At 47.9% G+C, this 26,445-nt stretch overlaps 2 protein-coding genes across 4 annotated transcripts in view; one reads left to right on the top strand and one right to left on the bottom strand.

Annotated features, from left to right (window-relative positions):
• Positions 1-749: 749 nt before the first annotated feature.
• Positions 750-23,210, bottom strand: TADA2A (transcriptional adaptor 2A). 3 transcript variants are annotated; one of them, XM_039563023.1, is made up of 16 exons: positions 23,154-23,210; positions 21,962-22,205; positions 21,110-21,216; positions 20,013-20,072; positions 19,354-19,445; positions 18,552-18,709; positions 17,082-17,170; positions 16,018-16,090; positions 10,802-10,865; positions 9,396-9,439; positions 8,745-8,891; positions 7,391-7,462; positions 6,642-6,774; positions 5,799-5,842; positions 3,525-3,598; positions 750-2,208 (listed from the first exon to the last, which is right to left on the bottom strand). In XM_039563023.1, the coding sequence occupies exons 2-16, from the start codon at positions 21,984-21,986 to the stop codon at positions 2,023-2,025; spliced, it is 1,368 nt and encodes a 455-aa protein (XP_039418957.1). In that variant the 5' UTR covers positions 21,987-22,205; positions 23,154-23,210; the 3' UTR covers positions 750-2,022. The 3 variants fall into 3 exon arrangements, with proteins under 3 accessions (XP_039418957.1, XP_039418958.1, XP_019143235.1); XM_039563024.1 differs by having other exon boundaries at positions 8,781-8,891; XM_019287690.3 differs by lacking the exon at positions 23,154-23,210 and having other exon boundaries at positions 21,962-22,374.
• A 2,018-nt stretch (positions 23,211-25,228) lies between these two features.
• Positions 25,229-26,445, top strand: part of ACACA (acetyl-CoA carboxylase alpha) — a 102,908-nt gene continuing 101,691 nt past the window's right edge. The window contains exon 1 of the mRNA XM_010402305.3: positions 25,229-25,298. The gene's annotated coding sequence lies outside the window, so the exon portion shown is untranslated. The remainder of the gene's footprint in view (positions 25,299-26,445) is intronic.

The following is a 26,445-nucleotide window of genomic DNA, read 5'->3' as shown; positions in this document are numbered from 1 at the left end:
AGTGCGTTTGCTGCTGGGGTGACGGCAGCTGTGAGTCCCAAAAAAAACCCCCAGCGCTGATGCTTTCATGACAGGCGGATAGCACAGCCCCGGGAAGACTCATACCGTGCATACCTCAGTGCTGTGACTAAGCCCGCACTGGGCTGGAGCAGCCGCAGCCTCCCCGCGCCACCCCGGCCCTGGTGTCACCAATTCTGCAGGTCCCATGATCCCAAAGTGCCCGTCTCCCTCCTGTTCCTGGCCTTGTTCCATATTTAATGTTTCATGTCCACCTGAGTCTGTAATTAAGGCATCTGCACCCCCAGCCGTAAGCCCGGGGTGCAGCGAGGGCTGGCGTTCCCAAGCCACAGGCAGCTGCCCACCAAAACCAACCCCAGCTGATCCCAGGATGGTTCCAGTGTACTTGGCTCCTTTCCTGCCTTTGGGTGCAAGTCACCCAAAAGGCCAAGCAAAAGAAAGGCAGTTTGGCTGTTTAATGTTAAAAGAGAAGTGGGAAAAACATTCCCAAGGTTTTACAGCTTACTGTGCCCTTTCCCTTGGCATTCCCAGTCTCAGTTTCTAGACTTTAATCTTCAACATGTAGTTTATTACTGCTGCTTTTCTTTAAATAGTAATAGTTTCTAGGAAATGCAGTCGCCGCATCCCTAGGGCCGCTGTTGGGCGTTTATCTCCTCTCTCGTGGTGAGGAGCTGATGGATATAGATCCAGGCAGCTGTGTGACCTTTACAGTCTCACTCGGAGTCCGGGGATGCGGATGTAAGATTGTTTCAAGTCATTTTGATTTTATTACAAACCAAAATACTTCACATTCAATGGCACCTCAGGTCCATAGGGTAATTACTCTTGGGGAACAAACAACACAAACCTCAACACCTTAGACAGGTATTGGTGCAGCTGTAGCTCAGCTTTTCCATGAGATCCCAAACTGGGGAGCATCCAACACCCCACCTGCTTTGGCTGTCAGGTTCCTATGGGACATTATTGCAGCATTATACCTTAGCAGGAAGCTGTCTGACAAACCATTTGCTGTGCAATAAACAAACAAGCTGCATCTGCAGAGAACCATCTTCATCATCCAACTGATTGCCAAATCCAAAAGTTTGGTGCTGAAGCTCATGGATCAGCTGATGTGATGGGGGTTGTGTTTGAGTAGTTACTTGCGGCACCTCCTCAGGCATGTCGCTGGTAACGCTGAGGGAATAAAACCCCACAAACAGGAACTTCATGCTCTCCACTCATTTTTTTGTGGGAGAAGATCAGGGTCCTGAGAAGCTTTTAATTCCTGTTCCCAAAAACTGCAGTGGCTGTAACATCCAGCCTTCCCAACAAGCAGAAGACTGAAACGGAGGGATTATATATAACTTGACAACCCCAAATCACAGGGGGAGCAGCTGAAGCTCCTTGGTTTTGGCAGAGCCCTCCTGCTGGGATATGTGCTAATACCACGTAAAAGTAACAACTGTTGAGGAGCTTCCCTGCCATGTCCTTTCCCATCCTTTATCACAATTAAGTTAAAAAGACTGGACCACTGCAAGCTCTATTTTTACACCCTCGGGCACATGCTGTCGCCTCTGAAAGCTGCTGCTGATTTAGGAAGGAACACAAGGAGGGAGGGAGCGCATTTCTATACCCTGTACTGCACAAAGTGTGACTCTGTCCTTATTCTGTGTCACCATCCGCATAAAAGTACCGTGATCCACTCTGTAGTCACAGGAGGTGTGAGGAATGAATGCCCATTCACGTTTAAGATGAGCTTATATGGCATGTGATCCTTCCCAGCGCTCCGAGGCAGCGCAATTCTGACAACAGCAGAGTCAAAAGGAACCCAGACAAATGTCAGCATTCATACAATTTAACAAAGCTCCCTACTTGTTTTTACAAAAAAAAAAAAAGAAGCCCCAAAAGGTTTTAAACAAAAGGAAATGTCCTTCATTCAACACTGGTAAAATCTTTCAGCGCTGTCAAGGCGACTTCAAAGCCTCTCCACATCTGCCTGCTCCAGCCAAGCACTGCTGCCTGTCCTCAGGCCTTTGTGATGTACCCTTCTCTGATCAGGAAGTCATAGATTTTCCTGGTTTTGTTCACATCGATCTTGATGAGGGCTCGAGCCTGCGCCAGTCTCAGGCCTCCCTGTTTGTTGCATTCGTTCACTAAAGCAGCTTTATATTCCAAATAGGCTCCAGGGACCAGCCTCACCATCTGACAGAGCTGCAAGACAAAAGGTGAAGTTAATAAACACCAACACTTGTCATGTTCTTCCCTTCCCAGAGCCCTGCTGGGGGAGGAACACGGGGAATATTTTTCTGAGAACACTTCCAGTGTTTCTTTGCACAGGGGAGGCACACGGGAATGCCATGACGAGCTGTTTGGATCCACAGGTAGGGAGGGGAGGAGCCTGCTGGCTGCTGCATTCAAAAACATTCCTGATGGAAAAATAAAGGAGGAGGATGAAAGCAAGCCCTGGGCTCACAGGAGCACAGCTCTGAGTGTCCTGTGTGGGCGTTGCTCCTTCCAAAGCCCGGGGAGCACACATGCCAGACTTGGAAGCAGCAATTGGCCGGGAGCCAGGGAGGGCATCTGGCTGCTAATCCCCTGCAGACTCAGGCTCTAATACCTTCTACAAAAGCAGCTCTGCCGGCCCCCTCTGGAAGTCTGGCATGGAAGCTGTGCAAGGAAGGCATTCCATGCTTGGAAGTTTGGTGAGGAATGGCTTTCCACAGCTCCTGAGCTGTTTGGCTGCACAGCTCCTGTTCAGCTCCCAAATACCAGCTGCCTTCCAGGAGCACAGCCTTGCTCCCGCTGGAGAAACTGTCTGTCTCCTCCCTTTAATAAGGAAACGCTTCATGCTCATTCCTCACGGATAGGAAATTGCAGAATTCCTCAGACCTCAGACTTTCTGTCTCAGCTGACCAGGAAATCAGATTCCACACACACACACACTGATGCCCTGCCACCATTATTCCCGTGCCGAATGGAGCCAGAAATGCCAGTTCCACACGGAGCCGTGAGCTGATTCCCAATGCTGCCAGCTCCAGCCAAGGGAAACACACAGGGAGAGGGGAGGCTGAGATACAGCTGTGCTTCATGGGCACTGCAACCTGCCTTGGGCAGTCTAAGGACACATTAGGACTTCTATTAAAAAATAATAATCTCTTATTTCAATAGTTCTCCACTGAGTTAGAGGACAGGCCTGCACTGGGCTGAAAAACAACCAGTGTTCATTAAGAAAAATTAACCCCTCTGCTCAGGCCAGCCTCACAATGCAGGCAGGGAGATGGATGTTGTAACAGCACCAAAGAACACCCTGGTGCTCTGCTCCTTTCTCTGCTAAATCAGCCAGTTTGTGATGTATGTGTAGCACGGGAAATTAAGAAGCCAACTGGAAAACCTGAATGATTTCTGTGAGAAAGGAAGAGGAGTCAGGGCCTGTAACTGAGGTGATATTCACAGCTCCCCAGACATGGTGTGGGCAGCCCTGCACTGTGGAGACAGTTACAGAGATGATCTTTGCATGCTTTCCTCACCTCCTTCTCCTTCTCGTTGAGTTTCTCCGTGCCTGGCAGGCCTGTGAGGTTCAGTGGTGGGGCACTCCGTCTGCCTGTGGGACGAGAAAGGAAACGCTGGAGAATCGGAGCCCTTTGGAGGTGGCTGCTCCTGGGGTGTGTTAGGGAGGCAATTCAACCCAGTCTGAGCCAAGTGTTTACAGATAGGGTTATTTAGGGCTTAGCACAAGGCTCTGCTGATGTGACAAAAGGTTTGGTTTTGCAATTTTAAACTCTGTGAATGTTTCGTGAGACTGGTGAGCTGATGGTTTTTGGGAGGAACTGCAAGACAAAAGCTTTGTGTCAGACTGGCACTGGGCATGGCTCAGCTGGGCTGAGCCTCCTGACTATCCCAGCTCCAGGGAGGGTGTGCCAGGTGTGCTGAAAGCAGCACCTTGTAAGGATGCTGAGACTATTTATTGGTGTGATTAAGCAGCCGATTTCTCTCTGGCATTACTGAAAACTTCATGAGGCAGAGTTTTCTTCAAATGCCTTTCAATGTGATGCAGGTATTGCAAGGCAGGTACAGTTGGGGGATTCATTTTTTCGTCTGTTATGATAAACAGTTCTGAAAGGAGTATTTATCACAGGGTCATCTGATATTTCTCACTTTTACTATTGTTTGTAACTTTACCTGGCACAGCCTAAACTTTCTCAAGGGCTTGCAGGTTTGGCTTTTTCTTCTAATAGTATTTTTTATGTAACTTGCAGAGCTCAGGACAAAGTTTGGGTTGTTTATTCCCATTGGAACAGTCTCCCACCCCTGCACTATGGGTTGCATATTTAGCATTGTCAGAGAGAGGTCTCTATCCCAGGATAACTTCCCAAATTTGGCAAAGTGATGAGACCTTGGGAAATGTGCCATTGTGTCTTCCCAAGGACTGCTGGCAGCTGCTCCAGACCCTGCCCTGCCCAGGTCCTGCCCCTGGCACTGGGAAGTCTCTCTGTCTCCTGGGCATCTGCAGGAACAGACGGGATCTGGCTGGGTGTGAGGAGCCTGAGCAGAGAGAGCTGAGGGACTGGAGAGGAGCTGGAGTGTGAGTCTGTGGGAGGTGTAAAGGAAGTTATTTCCCAGCACTGCTCCCTCTTCCTATGGCACGGGGCAACTGTGCCAGGATGAGACATGACAGAATTCGGTTTTACTCTTTTATAAACCCAAAAAATACCACACGCATGCAAACTACATTAAAGAAAACATTAAGGCTGCAAAGTCAAGAGCTTAGAATCTAGAAGTGAAGCATTAATTTGCCCTCTTGTATATTCAGAATGATGCAGCCTTTAATTAGAGCCACGTGGCAGCTCTTCCCCAGCATCCTGCCGTTCCCTGGGCAGGATGTTTGCCTAATTAGCAGCTCTATGGTATTTTGTTTGGGTTTTGTTCCACATGTGATGCTGCTTGTAAACACTGTGTGCTATCACAGCTCCACAGGCAACACAATCCCTGTGCTCCCAGGCTCTTCCCCTTCATGGGACACTGGATCCTTGACAAAAAAGGAAGTTCATCCCTCATTCCAGACCATCAGCTGGAGGACACTGTCCTCCCTTCACAGACTCTGAAGCCCTGAGATACACAAAGCTGTTTTTTCTGCAAAATACCAGATCTTAGCAATCGCCAAATAGGTTTAGAACAGTCTGTAGTGCTCTGACTCACTGCTTGGTATTCTGACCCAAATTTCCAAGGCTCCTGGAAGAAATGAGGAAGAACATATAGACCCAGTGTCCACCTCTGAGATGTTTAATTCAAGTGGTTTAACAGCATCCACATAAAAACTGGCTGTAGGGAGAGAGCCAAAGCCAGTTTTCCCTGGCAACATTTAACAACCTTGTAATAAAACTTTATCCCAGTCTCAGTCACCCCATGACCTCAACAAATGGGATGGGAATTATTTAAGTCCTGTTTATGAGGACCTTGACTGACCCCTGAATCTGTCCTTACTGGGCACTGAAAGAAGATGGGGTCCTCCTGGTGGAGAAACCCCTAATTTGTGCTTACAGAATGTGAAAATTCTTTTGTTTCCTGCCTTGCTAATGTAGCTTTAGGATGGGTTTTGACCTCTAGTTAGAAAAATACAGAAATTCATCAGAAAGTCCTGCAGGATATGTGAGTGGAATGACTTGCAGATTGCTGTAATGTTGACTTAAGCAGTGCTTAACTGTGAGGCTTGAGGACTGACACTTTGGCACACAAGAAAGAGTCAGAAAAAGGCTGTCAGACAGACATTACTGGGTTTTTAGCAGACATCATCTAACACTTACCTGTAGTTGAAGGAACGGGTACCGTGGGAGTCAGGCCAGAATCACTGAAAAGAAAGGAAATTTTCAAATTGCCTTCGTGTTTTTTGAGAATAACTGCATGTGTTGGCCCTGAAAGTGCTTCTTCCATAACTTGTAATAATTACACAATTCAACTTGCATAACCCAAACCCTGACTAGGAGTCAACAGGATTTATAAATATTTAGTGTTCCCACATTGAAGAGTATGTCTGAAACCTGTTAAAAAACCCAACGAGGAAATGTGGAGGGGATCACAATTAAAAATACAGTGGAGACTGAGGGGGGAAATTCCAAGCCATGTCCTGCATACAGGATGCACTTCCTTTATGCTGCTCTTTAAATCCAAGAGCTCATGCAGGGTGATGACACATTAATAATGCTGCTACATCTAAAATCATCTGAAATATTTCAGGTGTCAGCTGTGCCCTCATTAATATCCACAAAGGGCTCATTTCCCTCCGTGACTTTATGAACAGCAGTTCAGTTCCTGAAATATAAAACCGAGGGGTTTGAGTCCCTTCCTTTGCCTGCACTCAACAAGCACTATTGCTGTCACCCACTTTTCTGCCCTTCGAATTTTGCAGGCTGTTCCTACTTTAATAAATTTGGAATGAATTTGTTACTATCAGGCAGGAAAATGTGTTTGATGCAAACCAAACCACAGAATCCCAGGAAGGTTTGGGTTGGAAGGGACCTTGAGGCTCGTCGCGTCCCATGGGCAGGGACACCTTCCACTGGAGCAGGTTGCCCCAAACCCCATCCAAGCTGGCCATGGGCATTCCCAGGATGGCTCAGGTTCCCTGGACACCCCGTGGCAGTGCTTACATGTCTGCCTGGCGGCTGAGCCACTGCTGGCAGGCGCTGCTGTCCTGGATGTACTGCAGCACCTCCGAGAGCATCGTGCGCTTCAGCCGCTCCTCGTCCCGGCTCTTCTTCAGGTGGTCATAGGTCCGGGCACCTGTGGCACACACACACCCTGCCCTCACCACCTGCCTCACCTAGAAAGTCCAGACTGGCTTTTCCCTGCTTCAGGAAATATTGGAAAGTTCTCTATTTCTGGCCCAACCGCTGCTGTTCTCCCTCGTGATGACTACTTGGCACCAGAAGGGATTAGATTCCACCCTGCACCCTTCCCCCTGTTAATTTCAGGCCAAAAACAAACAAAAAAAGGCTTCCATGATCTAATTCCAGGATAAAACAGGACATTTAATTGATGTGGAGGTCTTAGGCCTCTCTCCAGATATCACATGTGTCAACAGCCAGGGGAAGCGTCCCGAGATGAAGCCCTGAGACCACTGTGCCCTGACATAAATATTTTTTAATGAAGCTTTTGCAAAGTGGTGCCCAGAGCAGAGCTGTGTTAGACACTGTGATCTCCAAGCTGATGGCTCAGATCAGTTGTGAACCAGCCCAGCTGGACTGTGCATCATTGCTGAAGCCTTACTCAGTTCCAGACCAGGAAAACGCCTCTCCGAACTAAGTGTCTTTTTATTCAACACATCCTGAATGTTGTAAAATCATCCTTCCCTTCCTTGATGGATGGGAATGGAATGAATAATGCATCAGGTACTTACTGCAGAAATTGGTGATTCCTGCTGCTCTGTATTCCTGGAGTCTCTTTATTTCCCTGCGCAGCTCAAATTCCACTGTTGGACCCCAGCAGTTGGCAGGAGGGAAAACCAAAGAGCAAAAGTGGGTCAGTGGGGTGGACTGGGAATGTGGCTCTTTGCTATTTGCCTGCACAGGTCAGCTCTGAACACACAAACCACAGCCAGGGTTAACCTCCCTCCACAAGATCTCAGACTCCCTGTGTTCCAATGCTCCTCAGACACAGATTTCAGCTGGTTTCCAGCCTTTGTGTGCTCAGAAAATGCATTTTCTCTTCATGCTTTGATAGTCCTTTTGCCATACCCTGGACAAGGCAAGTAACAATAATGTGGGATTTCTGGAAGGCATTTCAATAGATTTGAGGAACTACTCCAGCCAGGCACCTTAGAAATCTAATATTCTCTTGGAACTACGATTTTCCTAACTGGACCTTCCAAAATTTCTCTTTGCAGACAATTCTTTTCCTGCAGTCAGTAAGATGAAATTGTTAAATGTTTCTTTTGCTCAGAGATATTTCCTGTCTGTTGCTTTCATCATCTGCCTCCCAGCACTGCTCAGTTTTACAGGGAGCAAGTTTCCTTGTGAATTTATTTCCTGCTGCTGCTCAGGAGATCTGTGTAGTGCCTTGTACCTGACTGTCAGGTTCACCTGAGGATCTGCTGCCACTGCAACAACAAAACCAGGTTCCAGGAGCAGCACTCCCATGCAGGACTCATGCTTTTGCAGGATCATGCTTTTGGTATTTCATACAGGGTGTCCTGAAAACATGGGCACAACTGTGTAAATGCTCTGTTCTTTCTAATGAGCAACAGTTCTCCCAGTTTAAGTCACAGAATGAAGCAGGATGTGGTGACTCGGACTGGAATCTGCCTAAATGCAGGTTATGGGATGATTCAGGGATGGAACAATGCCTCTCCCCTAAGGTAAGGACATAATGACCACTGCACTATATAATTATGTGACATACAATAGTTTAACGTGTGTCTTTCAAAGAATTCAGTTTGCTGCCAGCTCCCAATCTCTCCACACAGCCATAATATAGGGATTTTATTCTTCCCCTGATACAGAGTCCCAGTAAATAAACAGTGGTCTTTAGATAAAAAAATATTACCTCCAACACGTGACCAGAATGTTCAGTCAACTGAAAACTCAAACAAAGAGCTCGGACACAGTTTAGTGGAAAAAACCCACTCGCTGCCCGTTCAGTGTATCAAACCACAAATGTATTTGTTTTCCTGAGGTAGTTAGATGGGGGAGGAGGAGAAAAACCACCTCCTGCCCTCCAGGAGAGGGATATATTTAGGGAACAGATGATGCAACCTGTCCCCGTGGGCTGCAGAGCCCTGCCGGACTCACGCGCGTGGCTCTCGATGAACTTGTCGTGCTCCACGGGCCCCAGGATCCGGGCAAACCTTCTCATGGTCTCGTACAGGTCCTGCACCTCCTTGGGGTAGCGCCTTTCCAGAACTACAGGGGAAGAAGTACCACATGTTACCCCTCCTGCTGCCACCCCTGTGGGGGATGACGGGAGCACCAGCCTCGGCACTGCCTAAAAATCCACATTTGGTCATTCTCGGCCATTTTGGTGTCACAACTACAGATTGCTTAGTAAAAAGCAACCAAAGTTACAGCCCTTAAAATCCTTAAAGCATGAGGGGTGATATTTCAATGTTGTTTGGTCATTTCTCACAAGAGTGAGGTGCACCTTAAAGGCCTGGATTTCACCTTCTCCCTTTCCCCCACTCAGCAGAGCCCAACATGCTTCTGAAGGGCAACTTTGAGGCAATAACCAAAACACTGAGCTGGGAGTAGTTAGAACCAGACAGCTGGAGAGAGTTGGGGCAGGAAATCTGCTGGAATTTAGAACATCTGAATATGTTCCAGTATGAACAAACCACACTGGTGACCTGGAAATGGTGAATGTGTGAAGTTCTGCCACTTTGAAGGGAAGCAGTTACACCTGATACTCACTCTGAAATTTTCTGAGGTTGATCAGGCCATGATCTCTTATAATTCTGGAAATGAAAGAAAATTATATTAATACAGGCCATTCATTACTCCTGCATTGCCTCGCAAACACAAAGGCTTCAGAAGAAACTTTGATTTAGACCATCAGAGGGGTCTAAAACTAAACATGAATGAAATTTCCATAAGCCCTGGGCTGGCTGGAATGGAAACATGATGCAGTGTGCCTTTAATCAAGGTAAATTTTGGACAGTGGTGTGCATTAGCCCTGAGCACAAAGGGAGCTGCAATCCCTTTAAAGGTTGGAAATGGCTTCTTTAGGCATAGATTTCACATCTACAGCACCTTATAACTTGTCCTTCCAAAATCAGAGGTAATGAATGTCTCATGAACATGATTTCCAGCTTCGGACAGACACAAACATCCCTCTGCTAAAGCACAGGGTAGGGCTGGACTGTAAATGCCACCACTGGGAACAGGGGAAAGGCATTTTTCCACGGCAGCTTGGATTTTAAAGAGATGATGGAGGCAACTCTGGGTTTGAACTGCTCCTGACGGGACCAGGGGAAGGAGCAGAGGGAAAAGCAGGTGCCTGATAAACACCTTTGTCACCAGTCTGAGCAGTGCCACGTGCTCATTGCTCTGTGGTGACTCCACTTTGGCAAATAAGATACCACAGAGCTGGGCTGTCAAGGTCAGGTCAGGACTTGCTCTATAAAATCCATTTCATTTCCTTTGGTGTGTACAAAACCCTCCTGTCCTGTGCAGAGTCACCTTTCTGAGAGTGACATCAGCATTTTTGTGTCATTCTCCAGATTTTTGTCCCATCCTGCTGTAGAAACTTCACAAAACCTGATGCTGATGTAACCACAAGGGTTATGAAGAGCCCTGCAGTACTCTCCTTTAGTATGACAAGATTGATCATCATGGAAATCACACCACATAAATACTTTTTATTTATGGATTATAAAGGACCAGGTCAATCCTTCCTGTCATTCAGCAGAACTGTGTAGTTTTATGAGAAGGACTGGAGCAGCTCCACTTCAAATCACTAATTCTTCCAGGGAGTAATCCAGCAAGATATAATTTAAAATATTGAACAAAGTATTTCAAAGTTATAATAAAACTTAATTTAATTAATAGATTGAGTCATTCTAGAACACTGTCAAATGAGCTGAATAAAATATTCAACCCCACGTCAGCAATAGAGTTATCCTCAGTGTGGAAACCTAACTTAGGGACCACTAGGAATTAAAAATAATGATGCAAATATTTCTGGGGAAAAAGTGGGAGTCCAGCAATCAGTCACAGTCTGGCAGGATTTTTTTTCTGTGAAGTAGGAAATTAATGATGTGTAATCCATCAGCGTTGCACAGGGAAGGAAAGAACACAGTTACTGCTTCACAACTCACTTTTTCCGTCTCTGTCTTTCCTTTAACCTGGAATGGTAGATATCTACAACTGCAATCTTCAGAGCTGCAAAACAAAAAGGTTAAAGAATTCATAAGCAATCACTGCAGGAGGCTGAATGTCAAGCTTTTATGTTCACGTTAGGCTGGAATGGTCACTGCTTTGCTGGTTTAAAAATCCTGAGGCAATTTTACAGGGGCATCAACCCATTAGAGGCAAACCTGCAGTGCCTCCTACCTGGGGAAGGTTTCTTTTGCTTACTCCTGCCAAATTCATCACTGTAAATACGTTCATGTAAACATGAACCCGGGCAGATCCTGAGAACTCCTTTCCTCTTCCTTCTTGGACTGTTTTGCTATCAGCACTTATTTGTTCCTTCATACCTGCAATTGCCAAGCATTCCTTCTCCTGAAAAAGGATTTAAGGATCTGAGGTACCATCTTTGGGCAAAGGCTTCTTTGCACAGAACAAGGAACTCCAAGAACCAGACACAGTTCTGAACTGTGAGGATTCAAAGTAGCCTTTGCTACAGTTCTTAAAAACATCTGGAAGATTCCAGCTTGTTAACTTCCAAACTTATCTGTCTGCCAGGAGAACAAAGAATAGTTCAGGACAGTGTGAAGAAGCCCAGGAAAAAGCCATGCTCATTAGAAATCACATCCTTCCCAAAACCAAACCTGTCTGCAGCCTGGCTGAGCCACTCACGGAGCCTGCAGCTCCCCTCTCCTGCAGCCATTAGCTTAATGAACTTCTTTTGGGGCAAATTCGTGAAAGACAAGATAAAGAGACACCTATTGCCTTCCCTTCCCTCGCTCTGTTAGGTAACACACAAATTCTAGGCCATTAAATGAGTGTAGAGGTGGCTGGTGTAGTGGTTTTTTTGACTTTACATTAATCATTTCCATGTGCTCTCGGAAGGAAGAGGCTCAAGGCTTGGTTTAGAGGCTGTGACACAACAACCAGCCCTTGGAAATAGGGGAACTGGGATGACCCAAGGGGGACAGAACCCAGGATCCATTTCTCTCTGTAGTTACACAAAAAGAGCAAAACTGATAGTGGCAGCTTATTGATTGCACTCTCGCATAAATAATTAATAATGCAATTAAGAAGTGTGGTTATGTGTCTATTTTAAATATGCATGTAGGTGTAAACACCAGGAAGCCCCCAGCCTCTGGGAAATTCATCCCTGCATCCCTCTGGGTAATCAAATTTCATACAAACAGGGACAGCTGAACCCAAAGGCTGTGGGGATTTGCTCAGGAGCTTGATCCCAAGCAAAAAACCCTTCAGTTTGTCCCAAATTGATTTGATGTTAATCTAGGAGTAAAGGATTCTGTATGAGATAGGAGGGATGCTGCAATATTCCTACTTATTTTTCCAAATTTCTTGCATTTTCCACATCATTGTGTATTTTCATAGCGAGGTATGTAAGTTTCCTAATTTAAGAACAAGCAGAGATAGCAAATTCTCCTTCGTGCTAAAATGTGGGGACGAGAAATTGGGAATGCAGCAAGTTAAACATGAATGAAATCCATTAGGAAGGGTTGGAATTGGTGCCAATTTATGGAAAATATTTTTGTAGTTTTGAAACCCTCTGCAAGCTCAGCCAACTTGTTATTTTCTGGGGTTTGTGTGGGCAGAACTTAATAAGTACATGCAGAAACTGCACTGGAGAACCTCTATAAATATCACAAGTAATTATGCGCCTCTAACCATCGAGTTTTGATGCTTTCACCTGAGTGCACATTATTCTAAAGAAATGATGATCAGCTGGGAAGAGGAAGGAACAAACGAAGGGAAAAAATGGAGCTTCTGCTTCCAGTGAAATTAGTATTTCCTGCCACATGCCCTTTTGGAGGGGCTTTTGTTTTTAATAGACATATTCACACAGGACCAGGCGATTACCAAATCTGGAATGCATGAATAACTCCGACTACTACACTGTTACACACTGCATGGAAATGAGAGAGGAGATGCTGGGGGAATGAGAATGATTCCTCCAGCTTTCCCCCATGGATTCTAGCGGGGAGGCAGCTGTTTGTCCTGGGAATGTGAGATAATCCAAGCTGACACCGTGCTCAGGGTGTCCATTCTGGGCACTGATAAGGCTCCTTGCCATGCTCGGTGCAGCTCTGAAGGACCCACTGATAGGCAGCAATTCAAGGCTCCTTCCTCCATTCCAAAAAAAACCAAACCCAAATATTTTGGTTTCTCCAGAGCGTGTCCAAAACAGTTTCTTTGCTTTTCATTCCTCTTCAGCCTCATTTGGCCTGCAGGAAACTTTGTTGAACGCTAATGAGTGAGAGCTTTGTTTCATGGGAGCGAACCTGCCTTGGCAGGCGAGGCCCAGATAATGGGAAGAATGCAAACTAATCCCAGTAAACAGCCTGTGTGACCAGTGTGTGCTGGGCTTGGGACAAACTGAAGGGCTGCAGTCCAAATTCACCCTCCCTGGAGGACAGCAGGACCCATGGCAAACAGTTATCTGTCTTTGGAGCATGGCAGGAACGTCCACAGGAGAATAAACACCATGTTCTGTCGACAAGGACACTGACTGCCTTGCAGCTTAAAATCAAATTTCCCTGCCAGTTGCAGCCTATTTCCACTCACTTCTAAATCTGTGGTTTCAGCAATTACTTTGCAGTGTTAGAAGTGAAAATCATTTACATGAGAAGGGGGGGAAAAAAGCTGGGAAAAAGATAAATTACCAACGTTCTAATTCAGCCTGATGAAAACTTGTAGTTCATTAAATATTCAAGCACTGTGGGCTGAATTAGGGTTGTAACTGGTTGGTGCTTTTGATCTGTCCATTATGTTTTTGTGTAACTGCAATATATATTTGCATGCCCTTACTGTACTGCCAGCACTGAACAAAAGAGAACAATTCCAGAATTTAATTGAAACATGAGAGATTTCATACAATTTTGGCCATCTTGCTAATACCAAGAAGTGACTGAGTGATGTCTGTGACCTCCTGTGGGGTGGGAAGAGCTGGTGAGGCAGCAGGTACAGGTTCTGTGCTCCTCCTAAAAGCTGCCTGGGAGCCTTTCCACCTTGCATTAAACAGCATTTTCTTGTGGGAATACCAGTAACTTGTTTAGAGTAACGCAGGGAATCTAACAGGGAAAATACATGAGATAAATCTATAAAGATATATTTCATAGAAAAGATATAATAAATCAGAAAACAGATCTAGCTCAGATCTAGAACTTCTTAAAAAATAATTTTTACAAAATACTACGGAAAGCAGTGTGGGAGAAAGGGAACAAGGGGGAATTCCACTCCAATGGAAGCACAAATATTCCTGTGGGATGTGCAGCCTCGGCACTGCAGCACTGATCTGTGACTGGTGCACCAAGAGAAGGAAAGAGAGACCACAGGAACTGTACTGGCTGGGGTGTTCCCTGGGCCCAGCCTGAGTGACTTGCAGAAAATGCAGTAGGAAAGTAGTTTTCAAAAATGAATCTTGAACCCAGTGAGGTTTAATGTGTGGCAGGAAAACAAATGGAGGATTTTTTCCCCAACCTGAGCCTTAATCTCTGCTGCGAGGCCCCGTTTGGGTTTCTCTGGGCTATAAAATGTGTTAAACCCCTGTGTTACATCCTCACACCCAGGTTGCCTCACAACCCTCTCTGCCCGTCAGCTACAAAGTACAAAGGCTCCTTAAACCACCCCTGCTCTCAGAGCCACGTGTTGAGCCATTTTCTGCACCATGGGCTCCTACAATTGGGTTGCAAAATTCTCTCAAGCAAAGCCGGCAGCTGAGCCCTTTAAAACTGCAGGACAGGGAGGATGTGGCTCCTTCCTTTTTTTGTGTTAAATCACAGAAGGGAAAGATCTCATTCCAAATTTTCTAGCAAAGAATTCTTTCTCTCCCTGAGATGCCTCATGTGAAAGGGAAACAGCTGGCTGGACCCTGGGACTTCATTTTTGCGAGGCTTTCTCTCTCACATGGGCAGATCTGGGACAGCTGTGGGAAGGCAGATGCCAGAGTTCCTGGGCTAAGAGATCCAAAATGCAGCTGGTCACGCTCCACAACCTCTGCCAAACAGTTTGCACAGAGCAAATGCCTGACATCCCTTCCCAAACACTGAAGACAACTGAAGGATGGACTAGGGAACATCCAATGAAATTACCAGGCAAAAGATTGGACAGACGAGGGGGAAGTATTTTTTCACACAACACATAATTAAATTGTGAACTCCTAATTCGATTGTGGAAGTCCCTGTTGCAGGATGTGCAGGAGGACAAGCAGATCCAGCTCCAGCAGGAGTTAGCAGAGCTCCTGGAGGATGGGCCCCTGGCAGAAGAGACCTCAAATGGCTGAACTGTGCCTGGGAGGAAGGCAGGTGTGAGGGGAGTGCTGCAAAACCCGATGGATTGAACACGAATCTATCAATTAATGTGCACAAATAGGAGATTATTTTGCTTTTCCAGTTCACCAGGAGCCAGAATAGGACAAAACAGCAGAGAGCTGGCACATGGAATCCCTGCCATGGCCTCAAGCCAGTCCCCCTCTCAATAAATGCTGAAAGGGGAGAGACTGACATACGACTCTCATAACCTTCCTGAGCCAGGGGAGTTTGCATTCCTAAAGCTCCTGCGTACACTGCTCAACTTCAAACTGGTGTTTTTTAACTTTGCCAAGACTGTAACAGGATTTGTCTGTCTCCAAGGGATGCAAAGGCTTTAGCTCAGAACTGCCTGACACAGATGGCAGAATTCTGAGGCATAAACACAGGACTTTTAAACCCTGTGTGTACTTACAAATGTGGGGAAAAGCAGGATCTTTTCCTCTCTATGGATTAAAATGTCACTTTAGTAATTCCTGTTATTTCATATTATTAAGGCAGCCACGTTCACAGAAACTCAGAGCAGGAACTGGGCTCATACAATCATCTTCTTCACATTAAAAAGGAAGTTGTCACACACAGGTGATGCTACTCTAACTCAGGGCATGTTGAACACATGAAAAATCACACAGCTTCAAGAGTCCAACACTTTTAATGTGTCTCATATAGTCTTAAACTCCACACCTCCTTGCTGCCTGCATTAATACCTACGCTGATACATTTAATACATTAAAACCCCAAACATTAAACCCCATACATTAGAAGTGTATGTTCACTTTCAAAGCATGTGGAGAAAGAGACCCAATGAAAAGCTGCACAGGCATCTGAAACAGTTTCGAGCCTGGGTACAGAAATGTGGCACTTACCATGCAAAATGTCTGAATCATCTTCTACAAAATCAATATCTCTCAAATCCCACTCAGCATAGTTGTCAAACTCCTGTTCAGAGGTGATTAATACATTGTCATTAACTAGCACTAAAACATTGGCCTCTGGTTTCAGAACATGCAGAAGGACTGGGAGCAGAGATATTTACTCATATACAGGGTACAAGGTTCCATCCTTGGGCAACAAACCCCACAGGGGAGCTTTACCTGGGGAATGCGTCAATGCACCCCCATGGCTGCAGCTGCAGCAGGATGTTGTGACAGGACAGTGGGAATTAATGAGGTAATGACTCCCTGACTGTGATGGAAATGAGTCACAGAATGTCCTGAGTTGGAAGGAACCCACAAGGACCACCAAGTCCAACCCCTGGCCTGGCTCAGGACACCCCCAAGCGTCCCCTCCATGTGCCTGAGAGCTGTGTCCAGGCACAGGGTGTGATTGTGGGGATGGCCCCGTGCTGATTCTGCTCAGAGGTACAAAAACGAGCCCGTGCATGGCTGAACTCATTCCTCCATGGACAGGAGCAGGAACTGGGGCCTTGGGCCCCCAGCCAAAAGCATGGAAAGCAATGCAGGTCTTCCAAGAGATGTCTGGAGCAGACCTGTGTGTGCTTCCCTCAGGCAGGTGACAGTGCTGGAGCTGATCCTTTGGCCGAGCATCCAATTTCCAGCACCCAGCCCGCTCAGCAGGGCCACCCCTGGCTGGACATCTGGTGGCAGCAGCACGTCCTGCAGCCTCTCTGCTGCCTCTCCCGGCTCTGCAGGCCACCAGCGCCACCTCTGTCACCAAACCCTTAATTAATCCAGAGGTTTAATCATGGAATATCTCAACTTGGAAGGGACCTGTAAGGGTCACAGTCCAACTCCCTGCTCCTCGCAGGATAACCTTAAATTAAACCACAGGACTAAGAGCATCCCTCAGTCCTGTGGCCTCCTGTGATGTTTTTAAATGAAGAGCAAAGACAGGCAGGGGCAAACAGGGTGTGTGTGCTGAGCCTGCACCCAGCAGCAAATTTAAAGTATGGGAGGAGAGTCATTCTTACCTCAACGAAGTCAGCTCTGGCTGGCATGTACCCAGCCATGTCCCTGGAGAGCAAGGAATCAAAGGTGGGCCGTGGGGGATCATCAGCAGCTGAAAAAAACCAAAGGTTTTCACTTGTTGAGTAGGGCTTGGGATCTTCTTTTAAGGATCTGTAAATAAGTGTTTATTTTGCAGGAAAAGTGGGAATAATTAGGTGAAGAAAAATACCCTGATTGGGCTTTTATTCAGTGTTATAGGCAGAAAAGACAGAGTTCATCCAGAGAAAAATGCAGCAGTCTGAGATCTTCATAGTATTCTCAAGAGTCAAACACAAATTCAAGGTAATAAACAGGTAATAAAATGTAAACTTTACATTTTGGAGCTCAGCATCCCCCTCTAAACCTCTGCAGCTCCCTGGGGCTCAGTGTGCAGGTTCTTTTAGTTAATAGGAACAGGAGTGTTAAATCTGCCTTCTTCTGGGGGCCATTGACAGAGCTGCAATTAAAGCCAGAGAACTCCCAATTTTTACAGCTCTTCCCAGCTGAGGAGCTCGGTGTTTTACAGACAATAATAGTCTGAGGCTCACAATGCACTTGTGCAGGAGCTGAGTGTTGTGTGTCTCACGGCACAGATAAAGCAGGCTGAGGCACAGAGAGTTTGTCTTGGCCCAGGGCACATAAAAAAATCAATAACAGCCAGGGACAGAACCAAAATTGCCCAGTTCCTGCTGTTTAGCTCTAACCACTTTACTGGGAAATGTAAAGCTCCAGACACCCAGCAACTGCCTCACCCAGAGAGGCTGGGGAGCTCTGGAATGAACAGTTGCCAGACTGGGGGAATGCTGAAGATGTGAAATGCAAGGAAAACTGAGAATTTGTTAACTTGCTGCAATTTAGCTCAGACTTTTTAACAGGCAGTTTTCAAGAGAGAGGTGTGAAATCAGCACAGTTGAAAGGAGTGATTTTATGGCAAATTAAATCAGCAGTTAGGCCTGGGACACAGTGTGTACACAGTGATGTGCACATGCTCAGAGGGAATGTTTAAAGGCAGAACAGGGCAGGGCAGGGGCTGGACAGGCTGAGAACCACACTGGAATCTACTGTGAGGGACACACATGAAGGAGCTTTGGGGTGGATTTTAATCCAGTGGGTACAAACATCCAGGTTCCTGCTGGGGTGATTTCTGCGTCCTCTGGCTATGCAGGAACTTCTGCTTTTGAGACCCTGCTGTTTGTGTCAGACCATGCTGCTCCCTGCCTTTTCCCATGGAACTGGCAGCCTCGTCTGTGTGATACACCCAGGAATTAATCCAGTGTGAAGAGAACCCTGCTCCTGACATTCTCCAAGCCAGTTATCAGAACAGGTTATCCCTTTGGGAATGAAAGCAAACAGCATCTGTGGTGCCTGTCCTTCCCAGAGCTGCTGATCCCAGCCTTGGCAGAGCAGGGACCTCGCAGGGAAGCTCCCTGTGAGTGCAGGGCAGGGATACTCACACTGGAAAGGAATGGCAGTCTCGTTGTGCTGAGCCTCCTCTGCCTGCTTCAGGTTCAGCAGGGTGGATGCAAACAGGGGGTTGTTGATGAAGTGTTTCATGTAGTGCTTCTCACACTCCTCCTTGGACTTGGTGCACATCTGGTTGGCCACGTCCTGCCTGGAGTGGGGAGAGGGGGAGGCTTCATGTGAACAACACAGAAATGTTGGGGTTTTTTTAATTTCTCCAGTGGGAAAAGGTAATTTTGGACAGGAGATTGGTTGTATTGTGTGCAGAGAACTGGCCTGTGATGGTGCCTGAACTCACACTCTCAGCACCAACACTCACACGTTTGATACGGTGCCAGGGAGCTCTTTTTGGGTGCCCATGAACAGTGCAATTCACTGTTTTCATATGGGAAACCCTCTGGCTGATGCAATGTACCACATCTTTAACAGCCTTGAAATCTACTGCTGTTATTTGAGAGCTTTTCACACATTTCACTGGCTCCAGGTAATAGTAAACTCTGTAACCAGTTTTCAGTCTTCCGACAGCAGTGTGCACCTAAGAACTCTCAGTTCTGCTTCTGTGAATTCTGGGGTTCTGTACTCTTAACACAACTGTTTTTAATAAAGAAGAAGACAGATAACTCATGAACACAGGATCTGACACCCCAGCTTTCCACTTTAGCTGCTAAATTAGTGTCTCACCCACAATAAGTCACTGAACAATGTGCACTGATGAATTCAACAGTGAGATCCAGGGAAAAGAGAGGAAAAACTGCCCATCACTGAATGAAATTGGCTGAGCCACTGAATCCTCACCAGTTCCCAAATCCACAGTCCATCACAGCTTCCAGGAGAGACATTTCCTCCTGAGCTGTCCAGTTGGGATCCAGGACAGGGAAATCAGATGTCTGGAGAAGAAAAAAGCAGAACAAACTGTGATCCTCTGTTCCAAGCCACCTCAGGAAGAGCAGAGAAGTTCTGAACCACGGGGCCACACAGGAGATAATTCTGGTACTTTTAAACTTTTACAAAACCTGATTGAATAATTATTGGATTCCTTAGGGTGTCAGGGCATCAACCACAGCAAACACTGGTACATTTGTGTCTCCCAGCTGCTATTACACAATGTTATACTAGGAAACACAGTAAAAACTGCTGGAGACTTTAAGAATTATTAGTTTTGAGGAAGGAAAAACAAGCCTAGAGAAAGAGAAGTTGATTTACATGGTTAAAGAACTGTAAGTCTAGTGATAGCATTGTGCTCTCCAGGCACAAGAAGAAGATGCAGCTTTAAATGACTCCACTACTCCATCCTGTTCTGGGTGGATTTTTTTCTTTTTTTAGTAGTTTTAAACCTCTGAATCAAAGAATTGCATCACTCAACCTTTCAATGTAATATGAGTAAGCAAGGTCTCACTCCTGGGAAGCTGAGAGAGCCCAGGACTGAGTAGGTGTTATCCAAAAGGAATATTTACCATTATCTCATAAGTATGATCACTTTGATGTTTCTTGTATTCAAATCCTCGGGTGAAACACTGCAGAACAAAAGATCAGAATTGTGTTACTTCTGCCCTGAAACGATTTTCACTGCTCCCTTTTTAAAGTTTTATTATCTGACCACGGGGTATCCAAAACTGACCACCTGATACATTAAATTTTTCTGATTTAATTTGAGCAAACCCATAAAATCATGTTAAATCTTTGTAGCTTGCTTGTCTTTTGCCCCAAGACATAACTCCTGGGAATCCAAAAATTTTTCGTTAAGCATTAAGGTGAAAAAAGTTTGGTGTTATAGCTTGAATAGCACCTTATATATAATAGCACCATATATAGTTTGATCCTTCCAGGAAGAGAACACATAGCATTTAGTAAGTATTGAACACAAAGTTTCCCTTTAATCCTGGCTCTCTGATTAAAAGCACCAGGTTTGCAGCTGTTTTTAACAGTTAAATTTCTGACTTTTAAAATACAGGTAAGTGAGCAAAAATACACCCAATATGCAAAATAGGGGTTTGTGTATTTTGTACAGAGCTGAACACAAGGCTCAGCTCTTCTTTCACTCTTAGAGGTTACTGCCAATTTTTAGTCATAATAACACAAAGTTATTCACTTATTAATTACACCAGCAGTACTTTCTGTGGTTACCAGCTCACACACAGAATTTTTAAAGAACTGCATCTGGTCACAAACAATTACTGTCAATATTGCAGCTTCTCCTTTTCTATTTGGGAAGGGAAAAAATGCATGGGGGGTGTTTCTGGATGGGATTTTCTTTTCCATGCCACAAAGGATGACAGAAATGATACTGCCCCAGACATGCAGCAGCACGTTGGGTCACCCCAGGCTGAGTGAGGTGAGTGAGGTGGTTTGGCTGCTGCACAAAGACCTCCTTCCCCTGCCCATGCCTCAATCCTTCACCCCCCAAACCCCCTTTGTCATTTCCCCATCCCTGAGCAAACAAGAGTGTTGGAGAGGGCGGTTATTAACGTGTTCCTGGACAGCCTGGCACCAGGCAGGCCTTGGATGGCTCTCTCAGAGCAATGAAAGGCTCTGCCCTGCTGCTGGCACTCACCTGCAGGCACAGCAGGAAGGGAGGGGGCCCACACTCCGCACACTTCACGTAGGGCTCCGTCAGGTACGAGGAGCAGCCTCGGCACGGGGGCTTATCAAAGGGGTCATCTGGGAAAACAGGGAAATCTCCTGTGACACGAGCACAGCACTGCCTTGGCAGCCCCTAAATTCACCTGTGCCCAGCCCCAGCAGCTGATGGTGCTTGTGGGTCCAGCTCAGGATGTTCCATGATTCTATGGATTTTCAGTGAACTCAACCGTGCAACAAAATAAATAAGACTCTCAGGTTATAATGGCTCCAAACTCAAAGAAAACAGGGTTAGATGGGATATTGGGAAGAAATCCTTCCCTGTGAGGGTGCTGAGGCCCAGAGAAGCTGTGACTGCCCCTGGATCCCTGGCAGTGTCCAAGGCCAGGCTGAACATTGGGGCTGGAGCAGCCTGGCACAGTGGGAGGTGTCCGTGCCCATGGCAGGGGTGGCACTGGATGATCCTTCAGGCTCCTTCCCACCCAAACCACTCTGGGATTCCATGATTCTGATTTTTTCCAAGAAAATGGATTTGAACCAGCTCAATTATAAGTGGAGAGAAAGAAGACAAAACTCACACTGAATCATTTGTGTCCCCGTGCTCTTAAGAATTTGTACAAATAAGTGATTCTGTGGACCAAACCCTTTTGGCTTTCTGTCTCCCTCTCCCATGGCTGCCGATGGCTTTAAACAATGGCAAACCCTTCCCAAATGTCATGGAATCAGAGAACTGTTTGGGCTGGAAAAGCCCTCTAAGACCACTGAGCCCAGCCATCCAGGTTCTTCATGCCCAGATGTGGGGGCTGAATTGTCAGGTGGCACTTACTACCGAAGGAGGCCAGGCGCTCCATCCCTGCCCCGTGGTGCTGGTCCTGCTCCTTGGAGTAAAACTCGTCTGGCCTAAACACAGAGCGTGAGCCTTGTCCCAACCAGTGTATCCAAAAGGGAATTCCCTCCCTGCAGCCGCCTCTTCCGCAGGTGTGATCCTCCCAGGACGTCCTGAGGAGCAGGAAGCAGAAGGGCTGTCAGCAGCCTTCGGACCCCATTCCACATGGATCAGAGCCTGTTCTCTGGGTATGGGCAGAAATCAAACACAGAGATGTGGAACGATGGGGATGCAATCCCAGAGTGAGGGTTTCTGTGGGGATGGACGCGCTGAGCGGAGAGTTATGAGCAGCTGTTGTGCAAGGAGGCGCTCTGCACCTCCCATTCCCCAAATCCCACTCTCCAATCCCCGCTCCCCAGTGCCCAATCCCCATTCCCCACATCCCACTCTCCAATCCCCGCTCCCCAGTGCCCATTCCCCAAATCCCACTCTCCAATCCCCGCTCCCCAGTGCCCATTCCCCAAATCCCACTCTCCAATCCCCGCTCCCCAGTGCCCATTCCCCATTCCCCAAATCCCACGCTCCAATCCCCGCTCCCCAGTACCCAATGCCCATTCCCCAAATCCCACTCTCCAATCCCCGCTCCCCAGTGCCCAATGCCCATTCCCCAAATCCCACTCTCCAATCCCCGCTCCCCAGTGCCCAATGCCCATTCCCCAAATCCCACTCTCCAATCCCCGCTCCCAGTGCCCAATGCCCATTCCCCAAATCCCACTCTCCAATCCCCGCTCCCCAGTGCCCAATCCCACACCCCGCTCCCCACATCCCGGTTCCCATTCCCCAAATCTCACTCTCCAATCCCCGCTCCCCAGTGCCCAATCCCACACCCCGCTCCCCACATCCCGGTTCCCATTCCCAATCCCCCCGCAGCCCCGGCTGCCCTCTCTCCCCATCACCGCCAGGCGGCGCCCCCGCCCCGCCCGGTCCCGCCCCCGCCGCGGCCCCGCCCCCGCCCGGCCCCGCCGCGGCCCGCGAGGCTCCGTGACCAGCGCGCGCTCCCGGCGCCCGCGCTCCCCGCGCCCCCCCCCGCTGCCCGAGCACCGCTCTCCGCGCTGCACCCCGGCCCGGCCCGGCCCGGTGCGGCCCGCTCGGGGCGGCGGGGGAAGCCGGGGCCGCCGGGGCCGCCTCTCACCTCGCTCGGGGCGGCGGGTCGGGCCCGCGCGCGCCCCGCCGTGCGCACGCGCCGGGGCGGGCGGGGCGCGGGCGCCCCCTGGTGGGCCCGGTACGCACCGCAGCGCCCGCCCCGCCCCTCGCGGGGCCCGAGGGCACCGGGCCCGGCCGGGGGTCCCTGCGCGGTCCCCGGGGGTCCCACGGCGGCCGTGCCAGCCGGGTGTCCCGCGGCGAAGAGCCCTCGGCGGCCCCCGCGTCCCTCTGACCGCCCGGCAGCGCCCCGCGCTCCTTCCCACAGTCACCGGAGCGGCCCTCCCCCGGCTCCCGACGGTGTTCAGCCTCCGGGGTCGTCCCTGCGGCTCCTGAGGTGGCAGAGGGATGATTTTCATGGGGAAAGGGCTCTCCAGTGCCGTCTCCAGCGGCCTCCCGTGGCACTGTGGATGGCCTTGTGCACCAGGTACGGGAGGAACGGGGATTGGAACGGAATATAACGAGAGAGAATCCCAGAGTGGTTTGGGTGGGAAGGAGCCTGAAGGATCATCCAGTGTCACTCCTGCCATGGCAGGGACACCTCTCACTGTCCCAGGTTGCTCCAAGCCCCAATGTCCAGCCTGGCCTTGGGCACTGCCAGGGATCCAGGGGCAGCCCCAGCTGCTCTGGGCACCCTGTGCCAGGGCCTGCCCACCCTCAGAGGGGAGAATTTCTTCTATTACGAACAGGATTAAAAACAGGGGCAACTATTTCCTTTTCCTTTTGCCCAGGCTCCAAGCGCATGTGAAAAATTATGGGAAAAAATTCAGAATTTGGGAGAGGCAGAGTCTGGAATGTCAATGAAATATTTATTGCTTCTGCTAACAGGTTTTTCCTGCATCTGGGAATGAGGACTCTAGGTGGTTAATGGAAGGAATTGGCATATGGGAATCCTCTCAGCAGCTGGTTCCTGCTGTTCCCAGGAAAGGTGGTGCATCTGCAAGGTAAAAGTACTGTCCTGAGGCCTGCAGCTTTCCATGGACGACAGTGGCTTTGGATATTTCAGTGTTAAGGGTCTTTCTGTCATGCCTCTGGCATGGGAATGAAAAAATATTAATGAGGAACATTAACCAGTCCGTGGAGTTACAGGTTTTTCAGACCAGTATTTTAGTGATACAGCATCTCCTGGCTGACCTGAGCTGAAGCCACAGACCTCTGATGGCTCCTGGAGGGAGCAGTGACAGGAAAAGTCTTCTTTCTGAAGTCTGCTCCAATGGTTTCCAGTTTAGCAGAGGCCTAAAGGTGCCACCACCCGATGGCTGCTCAATGGCACATGTGAAGCAGCTCCCAAAGGTCTCAGTTCCATTCCCAACCTCTTTCCAAGCACATTTGTCACTCCAGTTGCACTCCAAGAAGATCTAAGTGGATAATTTGGAATGAGTTATGTGCTCACACGCTGCTACTCGGAGGTTTTAGCAAATGAGGTCATTTTCACTTGCTATTTGAAATTATTTGCTGATAATTTCTGCTTCCCTGTGCTCACCTGTGCTTCCCTGCAGCCCAATGCGGGGTGGGAGGGCGCCCAGGCTGAGCCCCTGGTGAAACACAACAGCTCTGGGGCAGCTGTGCCTAGAAAACCCAGAGGCCACACACACGCAAAAATCAGTGGGAGCATTATCAGGCCTCTCCCTGCAGGTGAATCACGAAGTCCCGGTGGGATTTCGCGAGGCTGTTGGGTGGAGTTTTTTGTGGAATCGGCGTTCTCTGCCTCGGACACACGGTGGCGATGGAAATCACCTTTTCCTCCAGAGCTTCGGGCTCTGGAATGCTCGGTAACCACACGTGTGTCCCCCCGAGTGCGGAAGGATGAAATACAATCAGTTCAATCCCAAATAACTGCTGGCATTTCAAGTGGCCGAGAATCCAGAGAATCCAGAAGACTTTCTTATAAGCATTGATATTATTTAAGATGTTTATGTTTAAAACAAGAGCAAATGGAGCCTCGAGGGCTGGAGTGTCAGTATTTTGCTTTAAAAAGTGATCTGACCTTTCTCTCTGTTCCTTGCCTGGCAGGGCATGAGTGGTGCCAGGCTTGAAGTGTCACCGACCCCCTCACCTGGGATGATCTGTCCTGTGTTTGCACTGGGGATGTCATCAGAGCCTGGGCAAGAGAGGTGGAACCTTGGCATCATGAAAGGTAAAAACATTTCCCCTGTATTTTTTTGAGTTTATTAACTTAGGCTGAACTTCCTTTCTTTTGAGAAAACAGAGTGGCATGAGTTCACAGTGCACGTGTAAGTCATGGAATGAGAGTAAATAACTGCGTCCAGTTTTGGAGCAGGACAGGTAAAGGATGTGCTTTTAACCATCCCTCCTCCAAAGCAGAACGTGGTTATGATTGAAAAATTTCAAAAAAATGCTGTTGGAAAGTGTGTCTGAAGTCTGTGAAACAATGTGTTCCTATTAAAACATAGGCTATTCCTGCCCAAACTTGAATGCCAGAATAATTTAGTTGGAAAAGGCCTCCCAGACCATTGAGTCCAACCTGGCTTGTCACCCAGCCCAGAGCACTGGGTGCCACATCCAAGCATTCCTTGGACACCTCCAGGGATGGGGACTCCACCACCATTATTAGTTTAATTTCATGGAATCTCCTGAGCTGGAAGGGACCCACAATGATCATCCAGTCCAACTCCTGGTCCTGCACAGACACCCCAGCAATCCCTCAGTGCCCTCATCCTCCCTTCACATGCCTTCCCCTCCAGACCCTTCACCATCTTTGTAGCCCAAAAAAGCCCCTTCCAAATCCATGCTGGATTTTTAAGCTTTATGTGTTTAACTTGTTCTTTTCCACGTGTTTGTGCCTCTCTTTGCCCTTGAATGGAAGAGTTGCTGCAGGATTTCATTGTATGAAGCAATCCCTTCCCCAGCAGTGTTTGGCCAGTGTTTGTGCCTGGATGGAAGCTCTGGGCAGGGCAGACAGGCAGAGTGCAGGTGCAGGTTTTAGCACGCCTGGAGCTCTGGGAACACCAGCCAGGATGAACTCAGCACCTGTCGTAATCCCCTGGTTTTGTAAGTTCTGTATATAGTTATTATCAGTGATTGCGACCAACCCCTCAGCAAGCCAAGCGCTCCCCCTCACTTCTGCAGGAGCTGGGATTTAGCACTGGAGATTATTAACTAACACCAAAAACCTTCTCTTTTAGCTCCTTCACAAAATATTTAATCAGAGGAAGATTCTTTATGTAAAAGACACATCTATATCTACATATTTATGTCTACAGACGTATAAATAAAGGGTCCATGCCCAGATTTTCCAGATTTAGTCCAGGTGGATGTGAGAA

Source organism: Corvus cornix, chromosome 19, assembly GCF_000738735.6.
Source record: "Corvus cornix cornix isolate S_Up_H32 chromosome 19, ASM73873v5, whole genome shotgun sequence".
In the NCBI taxonomy this organism is placed as follows: Eukaryota; Metazoa; Chordata; class Aves; order Passeriformes; family Corvidae; genus Corvus; species Corvus cornix.
The sequence above is the reverse complement of the archived record's forward strand: the minus strand, read 5'-3'. Positions and strand labels throughout refer to the sequence as shown.